The sequence below is a fragment of the Artibeus jamaicensis genome, unplaced genomic scaffold (assembly GCF_021234435.1).
Source record: "Artibeus jamaicensis isolate MK-2021 breed Jamaican fruit bat unplaced genomic scaffold, CSHL_Jam_final contig_477, whole genome shotgun sequence".
NCBI lineage: Eukaryota > Metazoa > Chordata > Mammalia > Chiroptera > Phyllostomidae > Artibeus > Artibeus jamaicensis.
In genome coordinates, this window is record NW_026521854.1 from 8,662,670 (window position 1) to 8,688,317 (window position 25,648).

The 25,648-nt window shown below is 46.2% G+C and overlaps 1 protein-coding gene across 5 annotated transcripts in view; it reads left to right on the forward strand.

Moving 5' to 3' along the window:
* The first annotated feature begins 1,177 nt into the window (after positions 1–1,177).
* AKAP8L (A-kinase anchoring protein 8 like) overlaps positions 1,178–25,648 on the forward strand; it is a 34,502-nt gene continuing 10,031 nt past the window's right edge. The window contains exons 1-13 of one of the 5 annotated variants that reach the window (XM_037141889.2): positions 1,178–1,306; positions 7,607–7,681; positions 13,791–13,823; positions 14,082–14,139; positions 14,242–14,322; positions 16,177–16,630; positions 16,725–16,821; positions 16,907–16,977; positions 17,314–17,377; positions 18,039–18,147; positions 19,590–19,731; positions 19,837–19,942; positions 20,152–20,282. In XM_037141889.2, the coding sequence (XP_036997784.2) occupies positions 1,294–1,306; positions 7,607–7,681; positions 13,791–13,823; positions 14,082–14,139; positions 14,242–14,322; positions 16,177–16,630; positions 16,725–16,821; positions 16,907–16,977; positions 17,314–17,377; positions 18,039–18,147; positions 19,590–19,731; positions 19,837–19,942; positions 20,152–20,282 (1,434 nt within the window). In that variant the 5' untranslated portion in view covers positions 1,178–1,293. Of the gene's footprint in view, positions 1,307–5,459; positions 6,687–7,606; positions 7,682–13,790; positions 13,824–14,081; positions 14,323–14,791; positions 14,918–16,176; positions 16,631–16,724; positions 16,822–16,906; positions 16,978–17,313; positions 17,378–18,038; positions 18,148–19,589; positions 19,732–19,836; positions 19,943–20,151; positions 20,283–25,648 lie in introns of those variants that run through there. The other 4 variants (XM_037141887.2, XM_037141890.2, XM_053668099.1 and 1 more) reach the window with 4 other exon arrangements.

Below are 25,648 nucleotides of genomic sequence, written 5' to 3' on the forward strand. Positions count from 1 at the left end.
CCAACCTCTTTAGCTATTAATTCTCCACCCCTCCCCTACCCTGTCGAATTATGACAAAAAAAGTGTAAAACCCATAATTGTATAGCTTAATGAGTTTTAACAAACACGTTAAGTGCCATTTTCATAGTCTGCAGCTCTGCTGAATAATGTCTCAGAAGTTACGAGATGTCTCTGACAGTGGATGGCACATACCCTGTGATGGTGGTGTGGACAGAGCTGGAACCTGGCTTGGCTACTGAAGGATCTCTCAAAGTCCAGAACCACCAAGAAGGTTTTAGAGGAGTCTTTAACACTTAAGTGTGAAGGATCTTGAGCAAGTCATGAATTCCAAGTCTCAGTTTTCTTTTTAAGTGAGAATTTTTATTCATTTTACTTAAGAAAAAGATTTTATTTTTAGAAAGGGAGAAAGGTAGAAGAACATCAGTGTGCAAGAGAAACATCCATCAGTTGCCCACATCCATCAGTTGCTCGCATGCCCACAATCTAGGCATGTGCCCTGCTTGGAATCAAACCAGCAACCTTTTGGTTCACAGGCTGGAGGCACTCAATCTACCAAGCCACACCAGCCAGGGCTGAGAAAATTTTTTAAAGGTCCTCACAGGTGTGAGGAAGCATTCAAGATGAGAAACAATCCACTTATTACATATATAATATAAACATGCTATATAAATATATTTGCTATTGTTATACACCCATTGAAAACAAAATATAACATTTAGTACACCCGGCACCAGACTGATTACATATATTGTCTCACATGCTTGAACTTATGCCCAGCATCTTGTTTGGCGCTTAGTTATTTTCATTGCAACATGACTTTACCGTGCTCGTTTTGAAGGTGAAGGCCAGAGATGTTACAAATAGCCCAGGCTGGCACAGCACCCCGGTGGCCTGAACCGGCTCCCTCTGGTGGGCCTAGGAGACACAGACCTTCCACCCACCCGGCGCTCTTGAGCCTTAGGGTGTTCCGTAGTGCATATCTCCGCCCCTTCGAACCCCACTGGACTCCACCTCCAGAGCTGCTTATTTTAGCCAATCACCGCGGGCTTGAGATAACGGAAGGCGGGGGGGGGGAATAGGGTGGGGCTTTCGTGAGATTGGCAACGCCCTCCGCGTTTGGTATAGACAGCGTGGTGGCCCAATAGGCGTGAAGCCAAAGCCGGGAGCGAGCCAATGCAATTGGGAGGCGGGGCTCGGTTGTGTGCAGAAAGCCTGTGGGATTGTGTTGTGTATTTCGGCGTCAGATGTGCGGTGCGCCTGTCAGAGTTTTCTAGTGTAGTATTCGCCGCTGCCATGAGCTACACAGGTGAGCCCGGCTGGGTTAGGGGTCGGGTCTCCAGGGACTGGGACGTACCAAGGCCGCGCAGGGCTCACCCGCTCCTTCCCCGAGGCCTTGATACTGCCCTCTCTGTGGTCACAAAATGGCGCCGAGGGACGGTCGCCTAGATTCGCGCTCCTCAACCTTCGGCTCCGCAGTTCTCTGTGCTTGCTCCCTCGCGTCCCAGCTCCGGGCCGCCGGAGGTCATGGCTTCTGTCGCCTGTGTCTGCGGGCTACTGTCTCGGGACTCGAGGTCTTTTCTTTCCCCACCTCCGCTTCCGGCCCGGCTTCCTCGAACTTCGCAGCCACAGGTCGTCCTTTCTCACGTCTAGCCCCTTTGGATCAGTCAGCAGGCTCGGCCTCTGTCGCCGTTGCCGCACCCTCCCCTGCACAGTGTCCTTGCAAGATGTCGCAGCCCCCCACCCCCACCCCCGTGGGTCCCGGGCTGGGAGAGGCATGGGTCCCGGGGTGAAGAGTAAATATTTGGAGGGTTTGGACTTAGCGGGGTAGTTTGGGCCTTGAGGAGGAATTGAGCCTGAGCCTGAGACTTGAGCGGAATGGCTGGTTGCCATGGTAATTCATTCACCATCTGTCAGATTCATTTTGACAGGTGCTGGATCGGCACTGAAATACTGGCAAGAATACCTCAAGCAGTTTATAGGCCAAGGCAGACCAAAGCAAGCAAACAAATGAGTATGGGATATATTCTGGGCTGGTCAGTACTCTGAGGGGGTTTTCTATTACATGGGCTGCTTGGAGATTTCTAAAAAGGTAACGCTCAAGCAGAGACCGGACTACATACAGTAAGGGAGTTCAGAAGAATATCTGGCCTAGGGAGCCGTTGACATATAGGCTGGGGGTGGGGGCACGGTGCAGGAGCTGCCTGGCTCCTTAAGAGATCTTCCAGGGAGACCAGTAGGACTTGAGCAAAGTGGAGGATAGATGATGAGTTCAGAGAGGGGCGCCAGGAATATGCTTGGGCAATTGTAAATCATCCCTGGGTGAATCGGACTGCGGGGTTTGTCGTGGTAGTAACCAATGAGGCTGCTCAAACAGGAGCGACCCACAACCACACCTCCCCCTCCCCCCATCCCTGTCGACGGGGGTATTAGGCTGAACACGTGTGGTTGCCCGGTAACCAGGGTTCTACTCTGGAGTGTTGGGAACTGAGAAAGGAACCTAAGCCTTTATGGCTCCTCTGAAGGCTGCTTTATGTTGGTCTCCGCAAGAAGATGGTGCCGGGCCTCCCATGTCAGGATCAATCATCCTATAGTCCAGTGGTTTTCAACCAGGGGTGATTATTACCCTCTAGGGGACGTTTGAGAATGTTTGGAGACATTTTTGGTTGTCATGTCAGGGAGGAGGGGTGCAACTGTCATCCAGTGGATAGAGATCAGGAATGCTGCTGAACATCCTACAGTGTGCAAGATGGGCTCCCACCACAAAGAATTATCTCTCTTGCCCTGACCGGTATGACTCAGTTGATTGGGTATTGGCTTGGAAAGCAAAAAGGTTGCTCCTTTGATTCCGCATCAGGGCACATGCCTGAGTTGCAGGCCAGTCCCCAGTTGGGGCAAGTACAAGAGGCAACTGATCGATGATTTTCTCTCTCTTTCTCTCTCTCTAAAAGTAAATAAATAAAGTCTTCAAAAAATAAAAGAATCATCTGGCTTGCAAATTAGTAATGCAAAGATTGGGCAACCCTGCCCAAGCATTTCTGTAACTTTCCTAATTCAGGAGGAAAGTCATTAGGGTTGTTACTGACATCTGTGTAATTGAGATGTAATCTTTTTCACCAGGTCTTACCAAGAACTGGAAGACAGTTCTGTGTCTAGGGGCAAGGCTGCTGAAGAAGCCACAATAGGAATGGTTAGGTACTGTGGGGTAACTTAAAAATGAAGCATTTATATTTATAGACAAGGAAACTTGAGTTAGAGAGGTCCCTAATGGCCAAGTCTGAATTCAAACTCCAGATCTGTAGGTTCTGGGTTTGAGTGAGTAGTGAGTTAGCAAAGCTAATGAGGTTATAATTAGTTTTTTTCCTTGATCTTGAGAACTGAAAACCATGGTAGGTTTATAATGTCTTTCATTTTTAAAAAGCAGACCACTAAAGTCAAAGACACTTTAATGGTATCTCAGACAACCATTTTGCTTTTAAGGAGAAGTTCTGGAGGCTTTGGAGCAAATGTTATAATTACTATTACTAATAGAATGTGATTAAAATAAATTATCTTTCTGATAATTTGTCCAACTTTTGAACTTAGTTTATGTGTACTTGAGAAAGGAGTCTCCATCTCTGGCACTGAGGGGAAAGATGAGAGCAGTGGAAACACAGGACAGAAAAAGCCAGGAGCAGGCCTTCAAACAAAGGTCTTAAATGCTATCGGTCTTTTTATAGGAACATTTATTATCTCACAGTTTCTGTATAAGAACATATAGAACCCTACATTGGAGAACATTTAGGGTTTGGAGAACAAACCCTACATTCTTTTTTTTTTTTTTTTGAAGATTTTATTTATTTATTTTTAGAGAGAGGGGAAGAGAAGGAGAAAGAGGGAGAGAAACATCAATGTGTGGTTGCCTCTCACGTGCCCCCTACTGGGGACCTGGCCCGCAACCCAGACACGTGCCCTGACTGGGAATCAAACCAGTGACCCTTTGGCTCCCAGGCCCATGCTCAATCCACTGAGCTACACCAGCCAGGGCTACTTTTTTTTTTTTTAATTCCTCACATGAAGTTATTTTTCATTGCTTTTAGAGAGATGTGGGGAGAGAAGAAGAGATTAACATAATAGAGAACCATCTCTTGGTTGCCTCTTGAAGGCTTCCCCGACTAGGGATTGAACTTGCAGTCTAGACATGTTCTGGGAATCAAACCTTTTGGGGTACAGGATGACACTCCAAACAAGTGAGTGACACTGGCCAGGTGAGATTACATTTTGGGTATTAGTCTGAACTGAAGGCTTGACGGGTGCTGAAGGACCCATATCCAAGGTGACTTGAATTCACATGACTAGTAGTTTGATGTTGGCTGTTGGTTCCTCACCATGTGGGCCTCTCCACAGTCCTCCTGAAAGAACCCCACAGCACGGTGGCTAGTTTCCCCCAGAGTGAATGATCTAAGAGAACACAGGGTGGAAGCCTTGGAAGTCATACTCAGTCATTTTTGTAATCTTACTGGTTACACTGACCACCTCTATCAGTTTGGGAAGGGATAACATCATGGCAGAAGGCAAGAATCATTAGAGGTCATCTTGGAGGCTGGTTTCCAGCACATAGTTTTCCCCTTTCAGAAAAAGAAGGAAAATAAACGGAGAAGCTTTGTTTATTTTTATGTGAAAATGATGTCAGGGAGGCTGGCCAAGAGGAGACAGCTATGATGCATAGTTACCATAAATCCATGGTCTGACCCTTAGCTTTATAGGACCAAAAACTTGCTTATTTTTCACCCAGAGTAGGTCAAACTGGTTCATCAAACCAAGAAGAGAATGATGTATGAACCAGACAAGAAAGAATTTACTCACAGTTAGAGCATAACTGGCTACTGAAAGTCCAGACCTGGGGACAGTGTTGTGGAACAGAAGGTTAGTGTAATGTATGGAGGATGGAATTCGAGCAGAGGTTGCCATTGACCTCTTAAGGCTGCATAGATTGCCTTTCCTCCCCCCTCCCCCCCAAAGAATGAACCAAGGCTCCTCTCCCCTGAGCAGACTTAGAGCTTTCGCTCTGCAGCTTTCGTACAATATGTTCGTATCAGCATGTGGTAGGGTCCACTTGCAGCTGCAGTACTTACAAACCACATTACCTAAAGTTTGGTGCCGTATTGTTGATTGCCTGATTGCTGAACAAAAAGGTTTCCACAAGCTATTTCAACAAACAGTGGAAAAGCCATTGTAGGGTTCCTTTTTACACTGAGGCTTTCCCATAGGTGAAACGCATGAAGAATGCTTTTAGTGTTTCTTGATCTGTTTCATCAATGCTTAGAATTTAGGTATCTCGGGAAGCTACTTGGTCCCTGGAGAGAATCCATTTGAATGTACCCTCTCTACTTTTTTTTTTTTAAATTGGTTTTAGAGAGGAAGCGGGGGCGGGGGGGGGGGAGAAAGAAACATCGATTTATTGTCCTGTTTATTTATGCTTTCACTGGTTGATTCTTGTATGTGACCTGACCAGAGATCAAACCTGCAACCTTGGTGTATCAGGCTGATGGGACAATATTCTATTCAACTGAGCAACCCAGCTGCCTGGTCAGGGCTGAATGTACCCTCTTTATTTATTTACTTAAAATTTTTTTTAAGATTATTTATTTATTTTGAGGGGGAAGGGAAGGAGAAAGAGAAGGAGAGAAACATCAGTGTGTGGTTGCCTCTTGTGCTCACTGCACTGTACTGAGGACGTGGCCTACAACCCAGGCATGTGCCCTGATGGGGAATTGAACCAGCAACCCTTTGGTTTGCAGGCCGGCATTCAATGCACTGAGCCACACCAGTAAGGACTGAATTTGTCCTCTTTAATTAGGGAAGGTTGAAAAGGTTGGGTTTGTATACTTTAGGCTTTTTCCTTCCCCAGTGCCTCTTCTGAGTTCCCTCACTGAGTTCCCTTTAGTTCCCTAAATTAAAGTGTCGGTCCACTGATCCTTGTTTGAAACCCTTGGTGATGGGTGTTTTGGAATTCCGGCTTGAGAAAAGGACATTCCATAGCACCCACATCGGAATGTGGGCTAGCACCCAATAATTAAACACATTATTTCTATACCTAGTGGTATAAAGAAAGATTGTTCTCACAGATCATTTTTGCTCCCGAATGAGTATTGTACCACATTTGAGGAAAACACTTGGTTTGCAGACCTTTTTGGACTATAGGATTGCAGGGTAAGGAATCTTAGGCCTCTCCTCTTTGTTGGTTGTGGTAAGGACAAAATAAAATAATGCAGATATAGCTCTTGGCACCCTGTGGAAGAGACCCTTGTTGAGTATTGGCTGCTGTTGCTATCATCTTTGTGGCTATGACCTTAAGAGATGAACTAGAGAGATTGTCAACAATATATGAATGCCCACTCCAGGAAGGGCACTTAATGTATGCTTTTGTTCTAAATAAGCTGTTGGAGGTCCTGGCTTTTATTTTTAGGTCATGAGTTGGTTCTGGTGGAAATAGGCACATATTGCCTCTTATGGTTATCTGTCATAATTTCCATGTTGTGGGTAAATCATTAAAAAAAATAACTTTGATGTAGGTTTTCTTTTTTTAATCCTCATCCAGGGATATGTTTATTGATTTCAGAGAGTGAAAGAGAAACATTGATGTGAGGGAAACATCGATCAGTTGCCTCCTGTGTACACCCTGATGAGGGATCTAAGCTGTAACTTAGGTATGTGCCCTAACAGGATCGAACCTGCAACCTTTTGGTGTATGGGACGGTGCTCCAACCAACTGAGCCACCTGGCCAGGGCTAATGTAGTTTTTTGTTGTTATTTTAATTGATTTTAGAGATAGAGGAGAAACATCGATTTGTCGTTCTACTTATTTATGCATTCATTGGTTGATCTTGTACGTGCCCTGATGGGGGTCGAATCTGCAACTTTATGGTGTAGGGACAATGCTCTAGCCAGCTGAGCTACCAGGCCAGGGCCCTGATGTAGTTTTAAGGATAGTGTTAGGATTGATCATAGTCTGTTACAATAAGCATTTAAGAGCAGTAGTGTCTGTAAAAGGTTCAGATTTTTCTTGCTTGGAACTAACTCACTTTAAACTGTGAAATAGGTGAGAAAATAGGATATAATATGTATGTAATATTTATATAAACATGCTAGCCCAAGTAATTACACTTAAAAGGTAATTGTAATACGTAAATTTTTATGGGAAGATTAAAAATACAAAGCAGTTTTGGTTTGAGATTTGGGGGAGGGAGGATATTTGTGTTAACATTGTTCAAAAATAACCCCCATCCTTGTTTGAATCAGAGACAGCTCACCTGCAATAATCAGTAATTTGTTATGGGTATTTTCCTCATTTAAGTGAATGATATTTTGGGTACTCATTTATCAAAACAGGTTACTGGTTTCAAGTATTTGAACATTTTTATCTAATTCTTCTGGCGCAGCAAGTTAAATATAGCCCGCCTTTCCATTGGTTAATATGTTCTGGAGGTGTAATTAAAGGGTTCAGAAGCTAGAGTGTTTGGTGGCTTTCCTGTGAGGGGCAGACCTGTCAGTCTACACTAAAGGGTAGTCTTAGGTCATTAACAGATGGCTCATTTGGGGAAATTAACCACACTCTGCATATGTTTAGGCTTTGTCCAGGGATCTGAAACCACTTTGCAGTCAACGTACTCAGACACAAGTACTCAGCCTACCTGTGATTATGGTAAGTCTGGGCCCCTGGGAACCAGAGAGTGGGTGAGTGCCTTCTAGTGCCAGAGCAGCCTGATCGGTGTGAGCAGAGACCAAGCCATGAACTGAGCCCTAGGGTAGTATATGGGACTGCTGTGCCACAGAGGCTGCCTGTCTGAATCTAGCAAGTTTTTGGAGATGTCAGGCCATCTCAAGCCAGGCAGCTCCTTGCATGTAGGGTTAAGGGAAATTTGCTGCTTGATTTCTCAAGTGTGGACAGACATACTAAATGTAATTCAGCTGATAAAGCTGGTCTTCCCATGGCCTGTCAGTTGACAAGGAGCCTTCTTTGGAATTAATAAGGATAATGTCTAGTTTGCTGAGAAGGTTAGTTTGTCTTACTACCAAGCTGTGGGGAAAGACAGCCTACAGTGGTGACATTCTCTCATTGAGTAAATAGACATAAGTGAGCTACCTGAATATTAGCAGTTGCTCCCTGTAGGACAGGGAGACTTAAAATATTTTAAAATTGGGTGAGGAGTTATCAGGTATTTCATAAACGAGGAGAAACTTGGTTTGCATGGCTTCCATCTCCTGCCTGCCTTGCCTCACCCCTTTTAATCAAACACAGTACCAAGTTGCACATCCTTTTTGAAATTTTTCCCTCTGGTTTATGTATCCTGGGTATAAGCATTTTATCAGGTGTGCCATTAGCAAATACTTTCTCCCAGACTGTGGCTTTTCTCTCTATTCTCATCAGTGTCTCTTGAAGAACACAAATTTTTCATTTTGATACTCAATTTATCAGTCTTTAGTAGATTGTGATTTTGGGTTTGTAAGAAATTTATGCCTAACCCAAGGTCACAAAGGTTTCCTTCTAAGATTTCTTTTCTTTAGGTGTTTCGTAGTTTTATGTTTGACATTTATTTATTTACTTACTTATTTATAAGTTTTTTTTAATTGTTTATTTTAGATAGAGGAGAAGGGAGGGAGAGAAACAACAATGTGTGTTTGTCTCTCACACACCCCCAACTGGAGACCTGACCTAGCCTACAACCCAACACTGTGCCCTGACTGGGAATTGAATTGGTGATGCTTTGCTTCATAGGCCAACGACACTCAACACTGAGCCACACCAGCCAGGGCTGTGTTTGACATTTATTTTGTGATCCATTTTGAGTTAATATTTTTACAAAGTGTGCAGTATAGGTCAAGATTCTTTTTTGCCTTTGTTAAAAATCAATTGAACATGTATGTATGAATCTGTGACTGTACTATAATTCTGTTGCATTGATTTATATGTTTAAATACCCTTCAGTTCTACACTGTCTTGATTACTTTATAGTAAGCCTTGACATCAGTTAATGTGAATCATCCAGGTTTATTTGTTTTTCCAGAATTGACTTGGATATTCTAGTTCCTTTGATTTTTTTGCATATAAATTTTAGAATCAGTTTTATCCATTTCTATAAAAATTCCTGATGGCAATTCCCCATCAGGGCACATGCCTGGGTGGCAGGCCAGTTCCCAGCAGGGGATGCACCAGAAGCAACCACACATTGATATTTCTCTTCTCTCCTTCCCTTCCCTTCTAAAGATAAATAAATTAAAAAAATTTTTAAATAATAAAAAGTAAATTAAAAAATAAAAAATAAAAATTCCTGATGAGATTTGAATGGGATGGCCTTGAATATATGGATTAGTTTGGGAGAATTAGCATATTAACAATATTAAGTCTTCCAATCCATAATACTCCATTTATTTAGATCTTAGATTTCTTTCTTTTGTGTTTTGTAGTTTCCAACATATAGATCCTTCACATATTTTGTAATTTACACTTAAGTCTTTCTTAATGCTAAGGTAAATGATGGTTTTAAAAATTTCAGTTTTCAGTTGTTCATTGCTGATATGTAGAGGTTGGGTTGATTTTTGTATATTGACTTTGTAATAAACCTTGCTAAACTCTAGTAACTTATAGATTGCTTGAGTGGTGTTTTTTGTTGTTGTTTTTATTGTAGACAATCATGCTATGAAAGTATAGCGACAGTTTTGTTTTTCCTTCTGGCTTAAATTTCAGAAACGATATAACAGCATTTAAGTAACATTTTGAAAAATATTCCATCAAGATCCCACCATTTAAATATTTAACTGTATCAGCATATCTATCTTAGGTCGTTGAATAATTTATACATGGCTAGAATTGTGTATCCAGCTTTATTTTTCTTACTATAGCAAATTTTCTTATGCTACATAAAGCTTAATAGATTCTTTTTTGGTGCCTATATGAGATATTTCACTGAGAATTTATTTTTGCTTTATAAGTATTGCTTACTGTGACCATTTTCTTTCTCTGATTTGTTTCTTTAAAAAATGTGTGTGTGTGTATGTTTATATGCATATGTACGTATATGTATGTATGTATGTTCCAGCCCTGACTGGTGTGGCTCAGTTGGTTGGGCATCATCCTGCAAACCAAAGGGTTACAGGTTTGATTCCTGGTTGGGGCACATGCCTAGGTTGTGGGTTTGGTCCCCAGTCAGAGCGTATATGAAAGACAACTGGTTGATGTTTCTCTCTTACATTTCTCCCTCCTTTCTGCTCTCTCTGAAATTAGTGAGTATGTTCTCAGGTGGGGATTTAGAAACTAATTTAAAAAGAAATGTCCTAAAAATTCCCTTTGTTAGCAAGCGATCTTATGTTTCTGGGAATGGAAGTGAGTTTGGATATTCTTTTGAAAGGAGCAAGTCTTGGAGGGTGAGGGTTGTGTCTCCAAATGCCATAGGATAGATAAACAAAGGTTTCTGTGTGAAAAGACCCACCTAGGGAATCCATCAGGGAGTCTGGGTTGCTCTGGGCATAGGAATTGGTACATAGGGGCTGCTTGTCTGAGCCCATCATAGCAGCCAGCAGCCTGTGCTTGTGTTCACAGAGGCAGTGTCCACTCCTTCCTTCCCTTGTGCTTCCTCACTGTTCTGGTAGGTCCTCAACAGCCTCACTAACAGCCTCACTAACAGCCTCACTAACAGCCTCAATGGGTCTGCCTTGCCTCCCAGTCCTGTTTCCTTTTGAATAGTTAGGGTCACTGTCCCTTGTGCAAATAGCCACATGGCTAGGCTCTCGTAGCTGCCAGGGCTAAGTGCATTATTCCTTGTGTAGCTTTGCCAGCCTCTTTTCTTACCCATCACTCGTTATGTGATTTCCCACTCCTGACTATCCATTGCCATTCATTGGTTTGTATTGTCTCTTTTAACATGCCATGTTCTGGGCTTGAGCAGTGCCCATATCTCCCAGGCTCTGCACTGTATGCTCAAGATGATAGTTTTTTGTTTTTTTTTTTAATTTTACTTGATTTTATTGATTATGCCATTACAGTTGTTCTATTCCCCCCTTCATTCCCCCCCTTTAGTTTATGACCACATGTCTCAAGTTCTTTAGATTCTATATTTCCCATACTATTCTTGCCCTCCCCCTGTCTATTTTCTACCTACCGTCTTTGCTACTTATTCTCTGTACCTTCTCCCCCTTCACCTCCTCCCACTCCCCTGTTGCTAACCCTCCATGTGATCTTCATTTCTATGGTTCTGCTCCTGATCTAGCTGTCCTCTTAGTTTGCTTTTGTTTTTAGGTGTGGTTGTTAATAACTGTGAGTTTGCTGTCCTTTCACTGTTCATCTTTTTTATCTTCTTTTTCTTACATAAGTCCCTTTAACATTTCATATAATAAGGGCTTGGTGATGATGAATTTATTGAATTTGATCTTATCTGAGAAGCACTTTATCTGTCCTTCCATTCTAAATGAAAGCTTTGCTGGATAGAGTAATCTTGGTTGTAGGTCTTTGGATTTCATGACTTGGAATACCTCTTTCCAGCCCCTTCTTGCCTATAAGGTCTCTTTTGAGAAATCTGCTGACAGTCTGATGGGAACTCCTTTATAGGTGACTGTCCCCTTATCTCTTGCTGCTTCTAGGATTCTCTCCTTCATTTTAATCTTGGCTAATGTAATTATGATGTGCCTTGGTGTTTCTTCTTGGGTCCAGCTTCTTTGAGACTCTCTGAGCTTCCTGGATTTCCTGGGAGTCTATTTCCTTTGCCAGACTGGGGAAGTTCTCCTTTATTATTTGTTCAAATAAGTTTTCCACTGGTGGCTGTGCCTTTCCCCCTTCTGGTACCCCTATAATTCGGATGTTGGAGCGTTTAAAGATGTCCTGGAGGTTCCTAAGTCTCTCCTCATTTTTTTGAATTCTTGTTTCTTCATATTTTCCAGTTTGGTCATTTTTTCCTTCCTTCTGGTCTGCTCCCTTGATTTGAGACCCAGTTTCCTTTCCTTTACTATTGGTTTCCTGTGCATTGCCATTCATTTCAATTAGTTTAGCTTTCATATGTTCCTCTAATTTGTGACTAAAATCAACCAGTTCTATGAGGATCCTGATCACCAGTGTTTTGAACTGTGCATCTGAAAGTTTTGCTATTTCTTCATCGCTTAGAGTTATGGGCTCTGGGGCTTTGAGATCTTCTTGAGCCATTTTTGGTCTGTTTGCGCCCATTAAGTATGAGGAGCGGAGCCTTAGGTTTTCACTAGGGCGGGGCTGCCCAGGTCACTGGGTTGTGACGCTGTGTGTGTTGGGGCGGGGGTCAGAGCGGGGAAATGGCGGCCCCCTGTACTGCTTCCTGCCGCTGGGGCCTGCTCAGTCCCATTTCCCTGCTCACTCCTTCGCTGGTCTATCTGCGCACAAATGTGTGACCACAGTCAACCTGCCGACCAGTGCCCTCGCTGGGTCCGCCTGTCGCTCACTGGGTCACTCACTGGATCTGCCCGTTGCAATCCCATGCCTGGGACCCGCATGCCTGAATCCATCTGACTGAGTTTTCCTGTGCAACCCTGCTCCGCCAGCTGCTGGCTTTGCCCCTCTTACCGGTCAGGCTGAAGAATTTGTTGTTATCAGACTTCCAAAAAGTTCAATTTTCTGTGTTTTGGCTGTGTTTTCTGTTGCTAATATTTTGTTGTCTCTAAACTTGGTTGTGTGAGAAAGCACGGCGTCTCCACCTATGCCTTCATCTTGGCGGAAGTCAAGATGATAGTTTTTGAATAAGTGAATGAATGAGAAGCCTCTGTTTTGGTTTCCCCAGATGAAGAGCTTTTTTGCTTCATGAGCACACATTCATTTGATGTGCTCACACACATTTAATGTGCTCACATTCATTAAATGTAATGGTCATCTAAAGTCCCTTGCTGGTTTTTGACACCTCCCCATTCTGTTTGTGCACTAGATTAAGAAGGATCTCAGTCTGTCCCATGTTCTGCCTAGTTCTTTTCAGTGTGTGTGTTCTTGCTCCACTATTGGATGGCTTCTGCCATTCATTATGCTGCCATCTCACTGAGCATGGCCTCTCTGCATGGCAGAGAAAACCAGGAGTAGGAGATGACTCTGAGCAGTCACCAAAGACACTGGAAAGGTGCTTGTCTGTTTTCATGGGTTCCCTTGTGGAGGAAGAATGTCTGCTTGACTCAGTTACCACTTGACTTCATACTTCATCAGTTCTAAATGGCTTTGTGTTCCCGAAGGAATAAATTTTTCACCTGTTCTGTGATAAACTACAGAGCATGTTTAGTTTATAATCCAAATTGGAGTTGTGTCTTGTCTTTCCCTCTGCTGATGTGTTCCACTCATACAGTTTGATGGCTTGGTGCCCTTCCTAACAGTTGAGGGGCTAGCATGGTCAGTTTCTCTACTCCACAGAACTTTGTTGGATAATTTGAGTGAAACGACTTCAGAGTGGGTGTGGACTTGGTGCTGAGCTTCTTGTACAGCAGAATCTATGTGAGGCACTAGGAGCCACTTTCCTTTTCCTCTGATCAGTGCTTAGCCAAGAACAGGAGTAATCTTCCAATTTTGGGTTCTTAAGAGAGTATGGGGTTTTGAAGGGAAAGCTTCTCGAATAGCAGGTGGTCAGAGCCCCAGAAAGTGGAGCGCCAGGGCAGCAAGTGGCCTAGATCATTTATGTGGTCCTCTCAAGCTCCAGGCTTCTCAATTAAGGACAGGTTCAGTCTCCTACAGCCAGGTAGTAGAAGTCATTGTTTTCCTTCATTCCTGAACTAAACTCTCATTGTATTTTAAGAGGTAACTACCTTTTTACTTTTTGTAGGATATGGAACTTGGAACTCTGGGACAAACAGAGGCAAGTATCATTTCCATGATTGCTCTCTTCTCCCTTGGGATTGAGCTGGTTGTATGTTTCTGCCACTGCCCAGCCTGATCAGGTGGGATGGTGCCTTTGAGGACTCTGGGCTGGCTACTCCTTCACAGGAGAACTCCTCGGGTGGCTAGGGTCCCTGGATTGTCTCTAACAGAAAATGTCCTTGTGTCTGTGTTTGGCCTTGTCTCTGCCTCTTCTCCCTGCCCCGGCCATCTCTGTCTGTCTCTCTCCCTGTTGCAGGCTACGAGAACTATGGTTATGGCTATGGCTATGGCCAGGATAACACCACCAACTATGGGTATGGTATGGCCACTTCAAACTCTTGGGAAATGCCTAGCTCTGACACAAATGCAAACCCTAGTGCTGTGGGTAGCACCAGTGCCGATTCCGTTTTGTCCAGAATTAACCAGCGCTTAGATATGGTGCCACACTTGGAGACAGACATGATACAAGGAAGCATGTACAGCTCAGGTGGAGAAAGGTGAGTGGGCACCTACCTAGGGGCTGAGGCTCTGTAGGAGCGCTTCCCACCTGCTGCCTGCTGCGTTCTCCTTCTCTGAACCGCCTATGTGTCTGCTTCCTCCCTCCTTACTCTCTTGCTGAGGTTCCCAGAGACTCTGCTGGGGTCCAGTACACTATCCTCTGGCTTTGCCCCCCTGCCCTCACCTCCACTGCCCAGTGGCCAGCCTTTCCCCAAGCTTGTAGAGGAGGAGAACAACCTCAAACCAGGCTGGTTTTACTGTACCCTCCAAATGGCTCTTAGGAGCAGAGTGTTAAGTATCCCTTACCTCTGGAGACAGCCATTGAGAATTTGCACAAGAGTTTGCATACTCCCGTTGTCAGGGCAAGACAGATGGGTTGGGTATGAAGAGTGGGATGAGCCTGTGGGGCTGAGCACAGTGTTACATAAGGGACAGGGCAGATGTGAACACTTCCTGGCTTCCCTTCAGTACCTGACAGACTTGTGCACCTGTTGAGCCTCCAACGTACCCTGTGAAGAACTGTCCTGTCCTCATTCTGCAGATGGGCAACATGAGGCACAGGCATGTCACACCTTTGCCTGAAGGCACCCAGGAGTAAGTGGTGGAGCTGGGCCTGGCACCCAGAACTGCCCCCTACTCCACAGCATCACTCTGTAGGCACTTGTCACTATCTGAACTGGTGGTGGCCCAGGAATTCTTGTGCTCTAGCAAGAAGCTTCAGTGAGGGGGCACATGGATTTCTAGCACAAGGTGGAGCAAAGTGGTCTAATGGCTCCACCTGACAGATGGGGAGAGCAGAAAGCAAGGAGGGGCCTGGCTGGGTACTGGTGGGGTCCAGTGAGATCCCCAGGGCCACTGGGAGGCAGAGGGGCTTGCTTGCATGGGTTATGTAGAAAGCAAAAAGTGTTGGGGGAACCTGAGGCACAACCCCTGGCCCCATGCTGACAGCCACAGTGCTTGAAATTGAGGCTGCCAAAGGCAGAGAGGGGCTGGGCTCTTGTCTCAGTGGCAATGTGGACCCTGTATACCATCTTGCTACAGCCAGGATCCAGGTGTGAGGGATGAAGTGGCAACTGGGTAGCATTGGCCACTTCCTGTGCCTGTGAGACAAGTGGGGTCTGGGCCTATGGGACTGTGGGCTACAGCCACGGGTAGAATGGCTCTCTGCAGTGCCCTGTCTCCTGCCATAGGAGGTTTAGCCTACCTTTCTCATTGCTATGTAGGGTTCGAGCCCCTCCCCCACAGTTCCAGGTTGATGTAATAAAGCATTTTTTCTAGTCCTCGGGCAAGCTCAAAGTGTTTTTCCTGGGAAACATTTCCCATTTGTTCCCCTTCTCTTTTTCAGTAATGAGGGGCTTTGGAGGGTTTTGGGATTCCCCTACCCATGAGGGATGAGATCAGTACAGGTTTCTCATGGGCGTTATCAGCCCATTGGACAGGCATTTCATGTGCTGGAGGTAGTTTGGGTGCTCAGCTCTGCCTCTGCCAAGGAACAACCTTGGGTGGAGTGGGTGCCACAGAGAAATGCATGTGCTCCCAAAGGGTTAAGGGGTCTGCAGTGTCTCTGTCTGTCCCTGAGACTTATTCCACCTCGGTCCTCAGTCCTTTTTAGGGTCCCCAGGCTGGTGATTGTCCATATGCAGGCTTGGGACCATTAGCTGATGGGGGCCATCCCTACTGTTCAAACTCTGCTCCCAAGAGGCCTTTTATCTGGCATTTCTCAACACTGGGCCTCTCCAGCAAGGTGGATGGGTACTGGAACAGAGGTTCCTGTCCCCAGGACGGGGGTTTGGGGGAAAGGAAAGGCGACGGGACCTGAGGCCCTCCCTGATCCTTGCCACCTGCCTCTGCAGATATGATTCCTACGAGGCCTGCGACTCAAGGGCTGTCCTGAGTGAGCGTGACCTTTACCGGTCGGGCTACGACTATGGCGAACTTGACCCTGAGATGGAAATGGCCTACGAGGGCCAGTATGATGCCTACCGAGACCAGTTTCGCATGCGTGGCAGCGACACCTTTGGCCCACGGGCTCAGGGCTGGGCCCGGGACTCCCGAAGTAGCCGGCCAGTGGCCTCAGGCTATGGGCGCATGTGGGAAGACCCCATGGGGGCCCGGGGCCAGTGCATGCCTGGTGCCTCCAGGCTGCCCTCCCTCTTCTCCCAGAACATCATCCCGGAGTATGGCATGTTCCAGGGCATGCGAGGTGGTGGTGCCTTCCCAGGCAGCTCCCGCTTTGGCTTCGGGTTTGGCAATGGCATGAAGCAGATGAGGCGGACTTGGAAGACCTGGACCACAGCTGACTTCCGGGTAAGTGGAAGACGTCTTTCTTCCTGCCTGCTGACTAGGTGGACAAGGAGCTCAGAGCCACCTGCCCTGACCCAGCTCCCTCTTTCTGACCTAGACCAAGAAGAAGAAGAGAAAGCAGAGTGGCAGCCCTGATGAGCCAGACAGCAAAGCCTCCCGGACTGATTGCTCAGACAACAGTGACTCAGACAATGGTGAGCAAGGGTCACTATTGTCACTGGTCACAGCCCCAACCTCCTGCCCCTGAAACTCCTGGGCTGAATGTGTCTCCCCTTCCAGATGAGGGCACTGAAGGGGAAGCTGCTGATGGCACTGAAGGTGCAGACGCTGTGGAAAGGGACTCCAGAGTGGTAAGTGGCTCTGGTTCTGCATGCTTCATCTGTAGGGGTGCCAGTGAAGAGTGGACTGCCTGAGTCCCTGAGCCACAGAGCAGGGCTTTCACAGGCTGGCCTGAGGCAGTTCTACACACATGTATGATCAGCACAGGGAGGCAGAGATCTCTGGTAGAGGGAGCGAGGCTGTTAGGAGGCTCCCCAGCCAGAGGTAGAATGAGCCCTCATTGCAAGGGCTGCTGGGAAGATGTGTGGCACCTGGCCCAATACCTGTCATGTTCGGGGCCTTGTCATTTATAGCCATTGCAAACAACTGCAAATGCTTGACATTGGGTTTTTGAAATCGTGTCTTAGGAAGGAGAAGACGAAGAGGGAAAAGAGGAGGGGAAGGAAGACGGCAAAGAGGATGCAGACAAGGGTGAGTCGCTTGAGTGGTCTGTGTGTTGCAGCAGCTCTTCCAGGTGCTCACTGTGGGAGGCATCCAGCTGAGGGCAGGGTTGTGGCATAAACATGCCCAGCTTGGGCCTTCCTTTGTGGGGCTGGCAGGGGGCTCCTCTTTCTCAGGCCCCTTTCTACTCTGTCCCTATTTTCAGAGAGGCTATGGGTGATGATGGCCCCTCCTAGCGCATTGGTTTTGACTTCAGAGGGGGGCAGCAAACAAAAGTATAGGTGAACCCCAGGTCCCTTAGTAATGTGACCTGGGGTCACATTGGGGTCTTTGCCTCTGGGGGCTGCACTTAGACCCCAGCTGTAGCCTTACTGCATTTCACACATAGGCCCTCCCCACCAAGTTGGCCTCTCTTTGCCTTCCAGCCTCCTGGTAGCCCTCTGCAGAGTGTGGGTGTCCCGGAGAATGGTGGGGGTCAGTGTGTGTTTCCCCTTTTAAGGCCAAGACCCAAGCCAAAACTGCTCCCTGTCCAGTCCAGGGTACCACGTGCTCAAGGCCAGAGGCCTTGCTGAAGCAGCTGCTCTCAAAACGGATGCCCTGGACTAGATGGCAGGTGATGCAGCTACAGGCCACAGGGCCTGCCCTGACCTGTTGGAGCCAAGCTGGTAGCTATGCTCCTTTGTTCTTACAGGGTCTTTGAGCACCCAGGATGAGAGTAGCCAGACCAAGCGCAAGTTACAGGCAGGCAAGAAGAGCCAGGACAAGCAGAAGAAACGGCAGCGAGACCGCATGGTAGAAAGGTAACCAGCTCCCTCCTCCCCACCCTTTTGCCTCTGCTTCACAATGGGGCTGCTGCCAGGAGAGCAGGGCCCTGCTGCCTCATCGCCCTCTGGCCTCCCTTGGGAACTGCCACCTGCTCGGCCGTGCATGGACCCTGCTTCCCACCCAGCCCAGCTCCAAGGCCTGGCTCATCCCCTGTCTCTCTGAGGCCACCTGGTGACCACTGGTGTCTTTGGCCTGAGATCAGACACTGCTCAGCACTGTTGCCCAGAAGCTCCGGCGCTTGGTCACGGCGCAGGAGCCTCGAGGTGCACTGGGGGCCTGATGCCCCTGTGGGAGGGGGCCAGCTCATCAGAGACTCAAGGTCCAAGGCGCCTGTGCCACCCCAGCTAGCTGCCAAGAGGCTGCCGCCATACCCAGGAGAGATGGCAGCACCTGTGGGCTATGGCAGCCTCGGGCCTGCCCTCTGCCCTGTCCGCTGGCCCTATCAGGCCGGTTCTATCTACGGCTGAGCCCTTCACGCCCCTTGGTCGGGTCTGTCTGCCCTCAGGGCTCCCGTACTGGCGCTTGCCTCCTCCTCCTCCGCCTCAGACTCTTGCTCTTGCTGGACCTTCCTCAGCCTCGCCGGCGCCCGGCCCCCTGGGCTCTCCAGAAAAAGCTGACCCCGTGGCCCAGATAAGGACGTCCGGCAGAGGTAGGGACCTGCCCCGAGGCCTCGGTGGCGGCTGGCCTCCTCTGCCCCTTGCCACGGCGGCCTGTTCCTGCCCAGGCCCCAGACCCCAGGCTTCTGCTGTGGACACCAGGCCCAGACAGAGCACCTCGCTCAGGTGACTCCAGACTGCCCTCTGGCAGGCCAGGCAGGCATCCTCCTTCTAGCTCAGACTGGTCTCTTCTTGGAAGAGGAAGATGAGGCAGCAGGTGCCCAGGCCTGCTTGCCTCCCATCCCTCCCGACACCACCCCCAAGCACTCTGAGCAGAGGATGGGCTGGGCCTCTCAGTCCCCCAGGCCCCAGGAGGAAGATGCAGCACCTTTTCGGGCCCTGCCTCGGGACTACGTACTTCACTTTGCACCTCAGGGCCACCTGGCTCATGCCGGGGCATCCTTCCTTCTGGTCTCCAACTGGGCCAAGTGCACAAGCTCCTGCCCAGCCTTGGTAGAGAGGCCCTCCGGCTACCTTCCAGCGACTCCTTGCCTGTTGCAGCAGCTGCTGCTTCAGCCTCCTGCCTGTGGGAAGAAAGAGCTCCTCCCCTGTCCCCCACTTTGCAGTAACTGCATCCTACAGACGTTCTGTCCCTTTCTATTCCCGACCCCACTGGTCTAAGCCTGTCCCCCTGCTGGGACTGCACTTCAGAGGCCCATGAGCAGAGCCTGTTCAGGGCTCACAGCTGGGTTGTTGGGTGAGGTGACAGCGCTGTTCCATGAGACACTCAGGCCTCAGCCCTTATTTCCCTCCTGTGGCAGGATCCAGTTTGTGTGTTCTCTCTGCAAGTACCGAACCTTCTATGAGGATGAGATGGCCAGCCACCTCGACAGCAAGTTCCACAAGGAACACTTTAAGTACGTAGGCACCAAGCTTCCCAAACAGACGGCTGACTTTCTGCAGGTGAGCCCTGAAGCGGCACAGCTGCTCTTCTCTCTTCAGTCCCTTCAGGACACAGAGCAGCCCACATGAACCTTGGTGTGGTTCTCTCCTTGCTGTCTCTGGCAGGAATACGTCACCAACAAGACCAAGAAGACAGAGGAACTCCGAAAAACTGTAGAGGACCTTGATGGTCTGATCCAGCAGATTTACAGAGACCAGGATCTGACACAAGGTGAGAAGGTTCCATCCTATTCCAGTGACAGGGTCTCAACCTGCCCTCTGATCATGACTTCCTTCTTCCCCCAGAGAGGGTTTGTGAGAATAGCCTTGGGTTCATGCGGAACTCACAGGATGAAGTGAGCTAGTCTGTGTTTTTCCCAAACTCTTGGGTTTGTCTTAGACACCTGGTACCAGTGGCAACTCTCTCCTTTTTCCCCGCAGAAATTGCCATGGAGCATTTTGTAAAGAAGGTAGAGGCAGCCCATTGTGCAGCCTGTGACCTCTTCATTCCCATGCAGTTTGGGATCATCCAGAAGCACCTGAAGACTGTGGATCATAACCGGAATCGTAGGGTGAGTGGCCATCCAATGGGAGATGCTAGGGCTACATAATGTGCCATCCAGTGAGGGACTGCAGGGGACAGGTAGGTATAGACATTTCTGGTCCAGTGTAGTCACAGACAAGGGTGGGAAGTGGGGACTCTGCTGGAGAAGGCAGCATCAGAGCTGGATTGTAAGGAGCAAACAGGCTGTGGGATATGGGGAACTCCATGTGCATAGGGGCCAATGGCCAGACTAGGTTCAGAAAGCAAACATAAGTGTACAGTACACATGTTGCTGAAGGAAAAGTTGGACTTCCGAGATTCATGATGGGTGGGCTGAGGGGTCTGAACTTGTTTCCATAGGCAGCAAAGTTTGTAAGTGAGTGCCTAACAAGATTAGTGTTGTCGTTGAACTAGAGACTTTGGGCACCTGGTATAGGAGGGAAGCTGGAGCCAATGACAGGCTGTTGCATAAAGGTATACCTAATACCTTGGGAATGAAGGGAACAGCAGGATAGAAGATCTGGTTAAGAGGGCAAGCTTGAGGGAGAGACCAGGAGTCTGGGATGTCTCAGATTTCTGGCCTGAATACCTAAGGGACTGTGGTGCTGCCATGATGGAGAGGGCAGAATACGGTACAGATAAAGGAACAAGTCTGACAAGAAATTGAACAAATTCTGTCTTAATTTTTTTAGTGGATCCTCAGTGCCTAGCATAGAAGCCAGAGTATGTGGGGGATGAGGGAGTTGTTTTGTTTTGTTTAAAGGGTGGTGACATGGTGGGTTGGAGGAAGCTGTTAGAGGTCGGGTGGAGTTATAGGGGCCTGTACAGTAGGGAGAGAATTGAGAAGATGGGCCTGGGATAGAGAGAGGCTTGGCTGCCATCACCTTGGAGGAGGCTGAAGGGATTTATGAGCAGGTGATAGAAGTCAAGGGGAGCCATAGGAAATAGCATTTATCAGTCTTTTTTCATGTGTATTAAATTCACCTCTGGTCTTTCTCAGTGCAGTGATTCTCAGCAGTGAGATGAGGTTAAGGGTCCGGCTTGGATAATTGAAATTCAGGCTGTGTATTTGCCACTAAGAGAGCTGGAAAGAGGGAAGATACCCATTGGCTTTGGCAACAGAAGTTGGAGGGATCATACAAGGTCTGATTCTTGGGTTGGGAGCTAATAAGAGGTAGGAAGAGAACAGAGAGCAGATTGCAGAGGGTGGACAGTGCATGGCATTAACTTTTGGAAAATCTAGGTGAAGTGAGTGATAGTTAGCAAAATCTAAATTCAAAACTGACCCTAAGAAATTAAAGGAAAAAGAAAGAAAAATAGCCATAACAACTAGAAACCATAGAGGGGTTTAGAAGGGTGATGAAAGAAACTTAACAAGGTACCAGAAGTAGTAGTTGGTTTATATAGATAATTTAATACTATTTAAATACTGTATATTTTTGCCCTGACCTGTGTGGCTCGGTTGGACATCATCCCACAAAGCGGAAGATTGCCGGTTCGATCCCAGTCACAGCACATGCCTAGGTCGTAAGAGGCAATTGGTCAATGTTTCTCTCTCACATTGATGTTTCATTTCCTCTCTTTCTCCCACTTCCTCCCTCTCTTCTCCTTCTCTAAAAATAAATAAATATTCTATATTTTAAAATTCTAGACTGTAGAAATAAATGAGAAATCTTCTAATTATTATTTTAAAATATATTTTATTGATTATGCTATTATAGTTGTCCCATTTCCCCCCTTCATTCCCTTTCACTCTGCACACCCCCTCTCACCCACATTCCCTCCCTTTAGTTCGTGTCCATGTGTCATAAGTTCTTTAACTTCTACATTTCCCATACTACTCTTGCCCTCCCCCTGTCTATTTTCTACCTACAGTCTATGCTACTTGTTCTCTGTACCTTTTCCCCCCTCTCTCTTCCTCCCACTCCCCTGTTGCTAATCCTCCATGTGATCTCCATTTCTGTGGTTCTGTTCCTGTTCTAGTTCTAGTTGTTTGCTTAGTTTGCTTTTGATTTAGGTGTGGTTGTTAATAACTGTGAATTTGCTGTCTTTTTATTTTCTACTGTTCATATTTTTTATCTTCTTTTTCTTAGATAAGTCCTTTTAACATTTCATAGAATAAGGGCTTGGTGATGATGAACTCCTTGAACTTTACCTTATCTGAGAAGCACTTTATCTGCCCTTTTATTCTAAATGAGAGCTTTGCTGGGTAGAGCAATCTTGGATGTAGGTCTTTCATGACTTGGAATACTTCTATCCAGCCCCTTCTTGCCTGTAAGGTCTCTTTTGAGAAATCAGCTGACAGTCTGATATGAACTCCTTTGTAGGTGACTGTCCCCTTATCTCTTGCTGCTTCTAGAATTTTCTCCTTCATTTTAACCTTGGGTAATGTAATTATGATGTACCTTGGTGTGTTCCTCCTTGGGTCCACCTTCTTTGGGACTCTCTGAGTTTCCTGGACATCCTGGAAGTTTATTTCCTTTGCCAGATTGGGGAAGTTCTCCTTTATTATTTGTTCAAATAAGGTTTCCACTTGTTGCTGTTCCTCTTCCCCTTCTGGTACCCCTATGATTCGGATGTTGGAACATTTAAAGATGTCCTGGAGGTTCCTAAGTCTCTCCTCATTTTTTTGAATTCTTGTTTCTTCATTCTTTTCTTTGGTTGTTTCTTTATTCTTTTCTGTTTGGTTGTTTCTTTCTTCCTTCTGGTCTACTCCATTGATTTGAGTCCCAGTTTTCTTCCCATCACTATTGGTTCCCTGTGCATTTTCCTTCATTTCACTTATTGGAGCCTTCATTTTTCCATCTAATTTGCGACCAAAATCAACCAGTTCTGTGAGCAACCTGATCACCAGTGCTTTGAACTGTGCATCTGACAGTTTAGCTATCTCTTGGTGGCTTAGAAGTATTGGCTGTGGGGCTTTAATCTGTTCTTCTGTTTGAGCCTTTTTCTTTCTTTTTTTGGTCTGGTGGTTCCTGTTATATAGTGAGGGACAGAGTCTTAGGTGTTCACCAGGATGGGGCAACCCAGTTGCTGGGTTGCTGTATGTGGGGGCGGGGTCAGAGAGGTTACAGTGGTGCTTGCTTTGCTCTTCTCTTGGATGTCAGTCTTTTCTGCCTCTTCCCACAAGCAAACTGGGCCCTCTGGTGCTGGTTCCTGGGTGGGTGGACCTGTGTACGTTCCAGGACCCTATGGGTCTCTCCAATGAACTCTCCTGTGAGGCTGGGAGTCTCTCCTGGCACCTCAACCCCCACAAGTGTTTCAATCGGTACTTTTAGGCTTTATTTCCAGGTGCTGGGGCCCTGGGGTTGCCCTGTCTGTCTCGCTGCCCCTTTTTGCCTGGTTTATCTCCATGAGAATGTGTGACCATGGTCAGCCAGCTGCTTTGTGGGCCTCACTGGGTCTGCTCATTGCCACCCCGCACCTGGGGTCTGCCAACCGCCGCCTGTGCACCTGGGTCCCCAAGCTACTGCTTTTTCCTGCCACGACCCCTCTCTGCCTGCCACTGACTCTGCCCCTCTTACCGGTCTGGATGAATAGTTGTTGGACTTCCATACAGTTTAATTTTTTTGTCAGTTCTGGGTGCTTTTTTATCTCTAAATTTTTGTTGTCCGTAATTTTGTTTGTGCAAGGAGGCACAGTGGTCTACCTACACCTCCATCTTGGCCAGAAGTCCTATTATTTTTTATAACAGCTTTATTGTGATATTCACATACTGTAGAGTTCATCCATTTCAGGTGTACAGTTCAATCATCTTTTTCCTCAATTACAGTTGACATTTAATATTATTTTGTAAATACTACTTTTAGGTAAACAACATAGTGGTTAGATAATCATATACAAGGTGTTCACCCTGATATTTCCAGTATCCATATTTACCATATGTAGTTATTATAATATTATTGACTTTCATTTCCTGTGCTGTACTTTATATCCCCACGACTATTTTGTAACTACCAATTTGTACTTTTTAATCTCTTACAATTCAGTAATTTTTAACATATTTACAGTTGTGCAGTCACCACCATAATCAATTACAGAACATTTTTATTACCTCATAAAGAGACCCAGGCTCTTTTTCCATTACTCCCCAACCCTCAGTGCTTCTTCCCCTGTGATAGGCAATTGCTAATATATTATCTGTCTCTATGTATCCTCTTAGTCTGGACATTTCATATGATTGGAGTCACATAATACATGGTCTTATGTGATTGCCTTCTTCTACTTAGTATGTTTTCAAGGTTCATTCACATTGTAGCATGTATCTGAACTTGTATGGCCTAAAAATACTATCTCATATGGGTATATCACATTTGGTTTATTCATTCATGAGTTTGGATATTTGGGTTGTTCCAGCCTTTTGGCTATTATAAATAATAGCCAATATTATTATATTTGTGTGCAACTTTAGTGTGGACATACATTTTTATTTCTTTGGAGTACATTTTTATTTCTTTGGAGTATGTATCTAGGAGTGGAGTGTTAGGGTCAAATACTAACTCTTTAACTTCTTGAGGAACTGCCAGACTGTTTTCTGAAATGGCTGCACCAACTTTATATTCCCATCGGCAATGTTTGGAGGTTCTGAGTTACCTGCATCTCATCAACACTTGTTATTTGACGTCCTGATTCTAACTATATGCTGGTGGGTATGACGTGGTATCCGTTCTATTTTTCTATTTGTGTTTCCCTGATAATTAATGATATTGAGCATCTTTCATCGGCTTTGTTTCTTTTTAACCATTTGTCTATATTCCTTGGAGTTGGAAATATTTGTTCAGATCCATTGTTCATTTTTTAATTGCATGGTGCTTTTGAACTGAGTTTTTTCTTAAAAAAAGTTTATTAACTTTCTTATTAAAAGTTTATTTTAATTATTTACGTTTAGAGCAGAGAAGGGAAAGAGAAAGAAGGAGAGAAACATCAGTGTGTGATTGCCTCTCACGCATCCCCTTACCAGGGACCTGGCTCAAAACCCAGGCATGTGCCCTGACTGGGAATCAAACTAGTAACCCTTTGGTTTGCAGGCTACACTCAGTCAACTGAGCCACACCAGCCAGGGATGAGTTCAGTTTTTATTAGTCTCATATCAGACATAGAATTTGTAAATATTTTCTCCTATTCTGTGGGGTTTTTTGTTTTTTTTTGCCTTCTTCATGTGTCTTGTAGCATAAAAGTTTAATTTTGATAGATTCAGTGGATCTTTTTACTTTTGTTGCTTATGCTTGGGTATTATCTCTAAAAATCCATTGCTGAATTCAAGGTCACAAAGATTTATATGAGTTTTATGGTTTTATCTTCTATAATTTGGATCTCTTCTCCATTTGAGTTAATTTGTGTTCATAGTGTGAGGTAAGGGTCCAGGTTCATTCTATTCCAGGTGGAGGTCCAGTT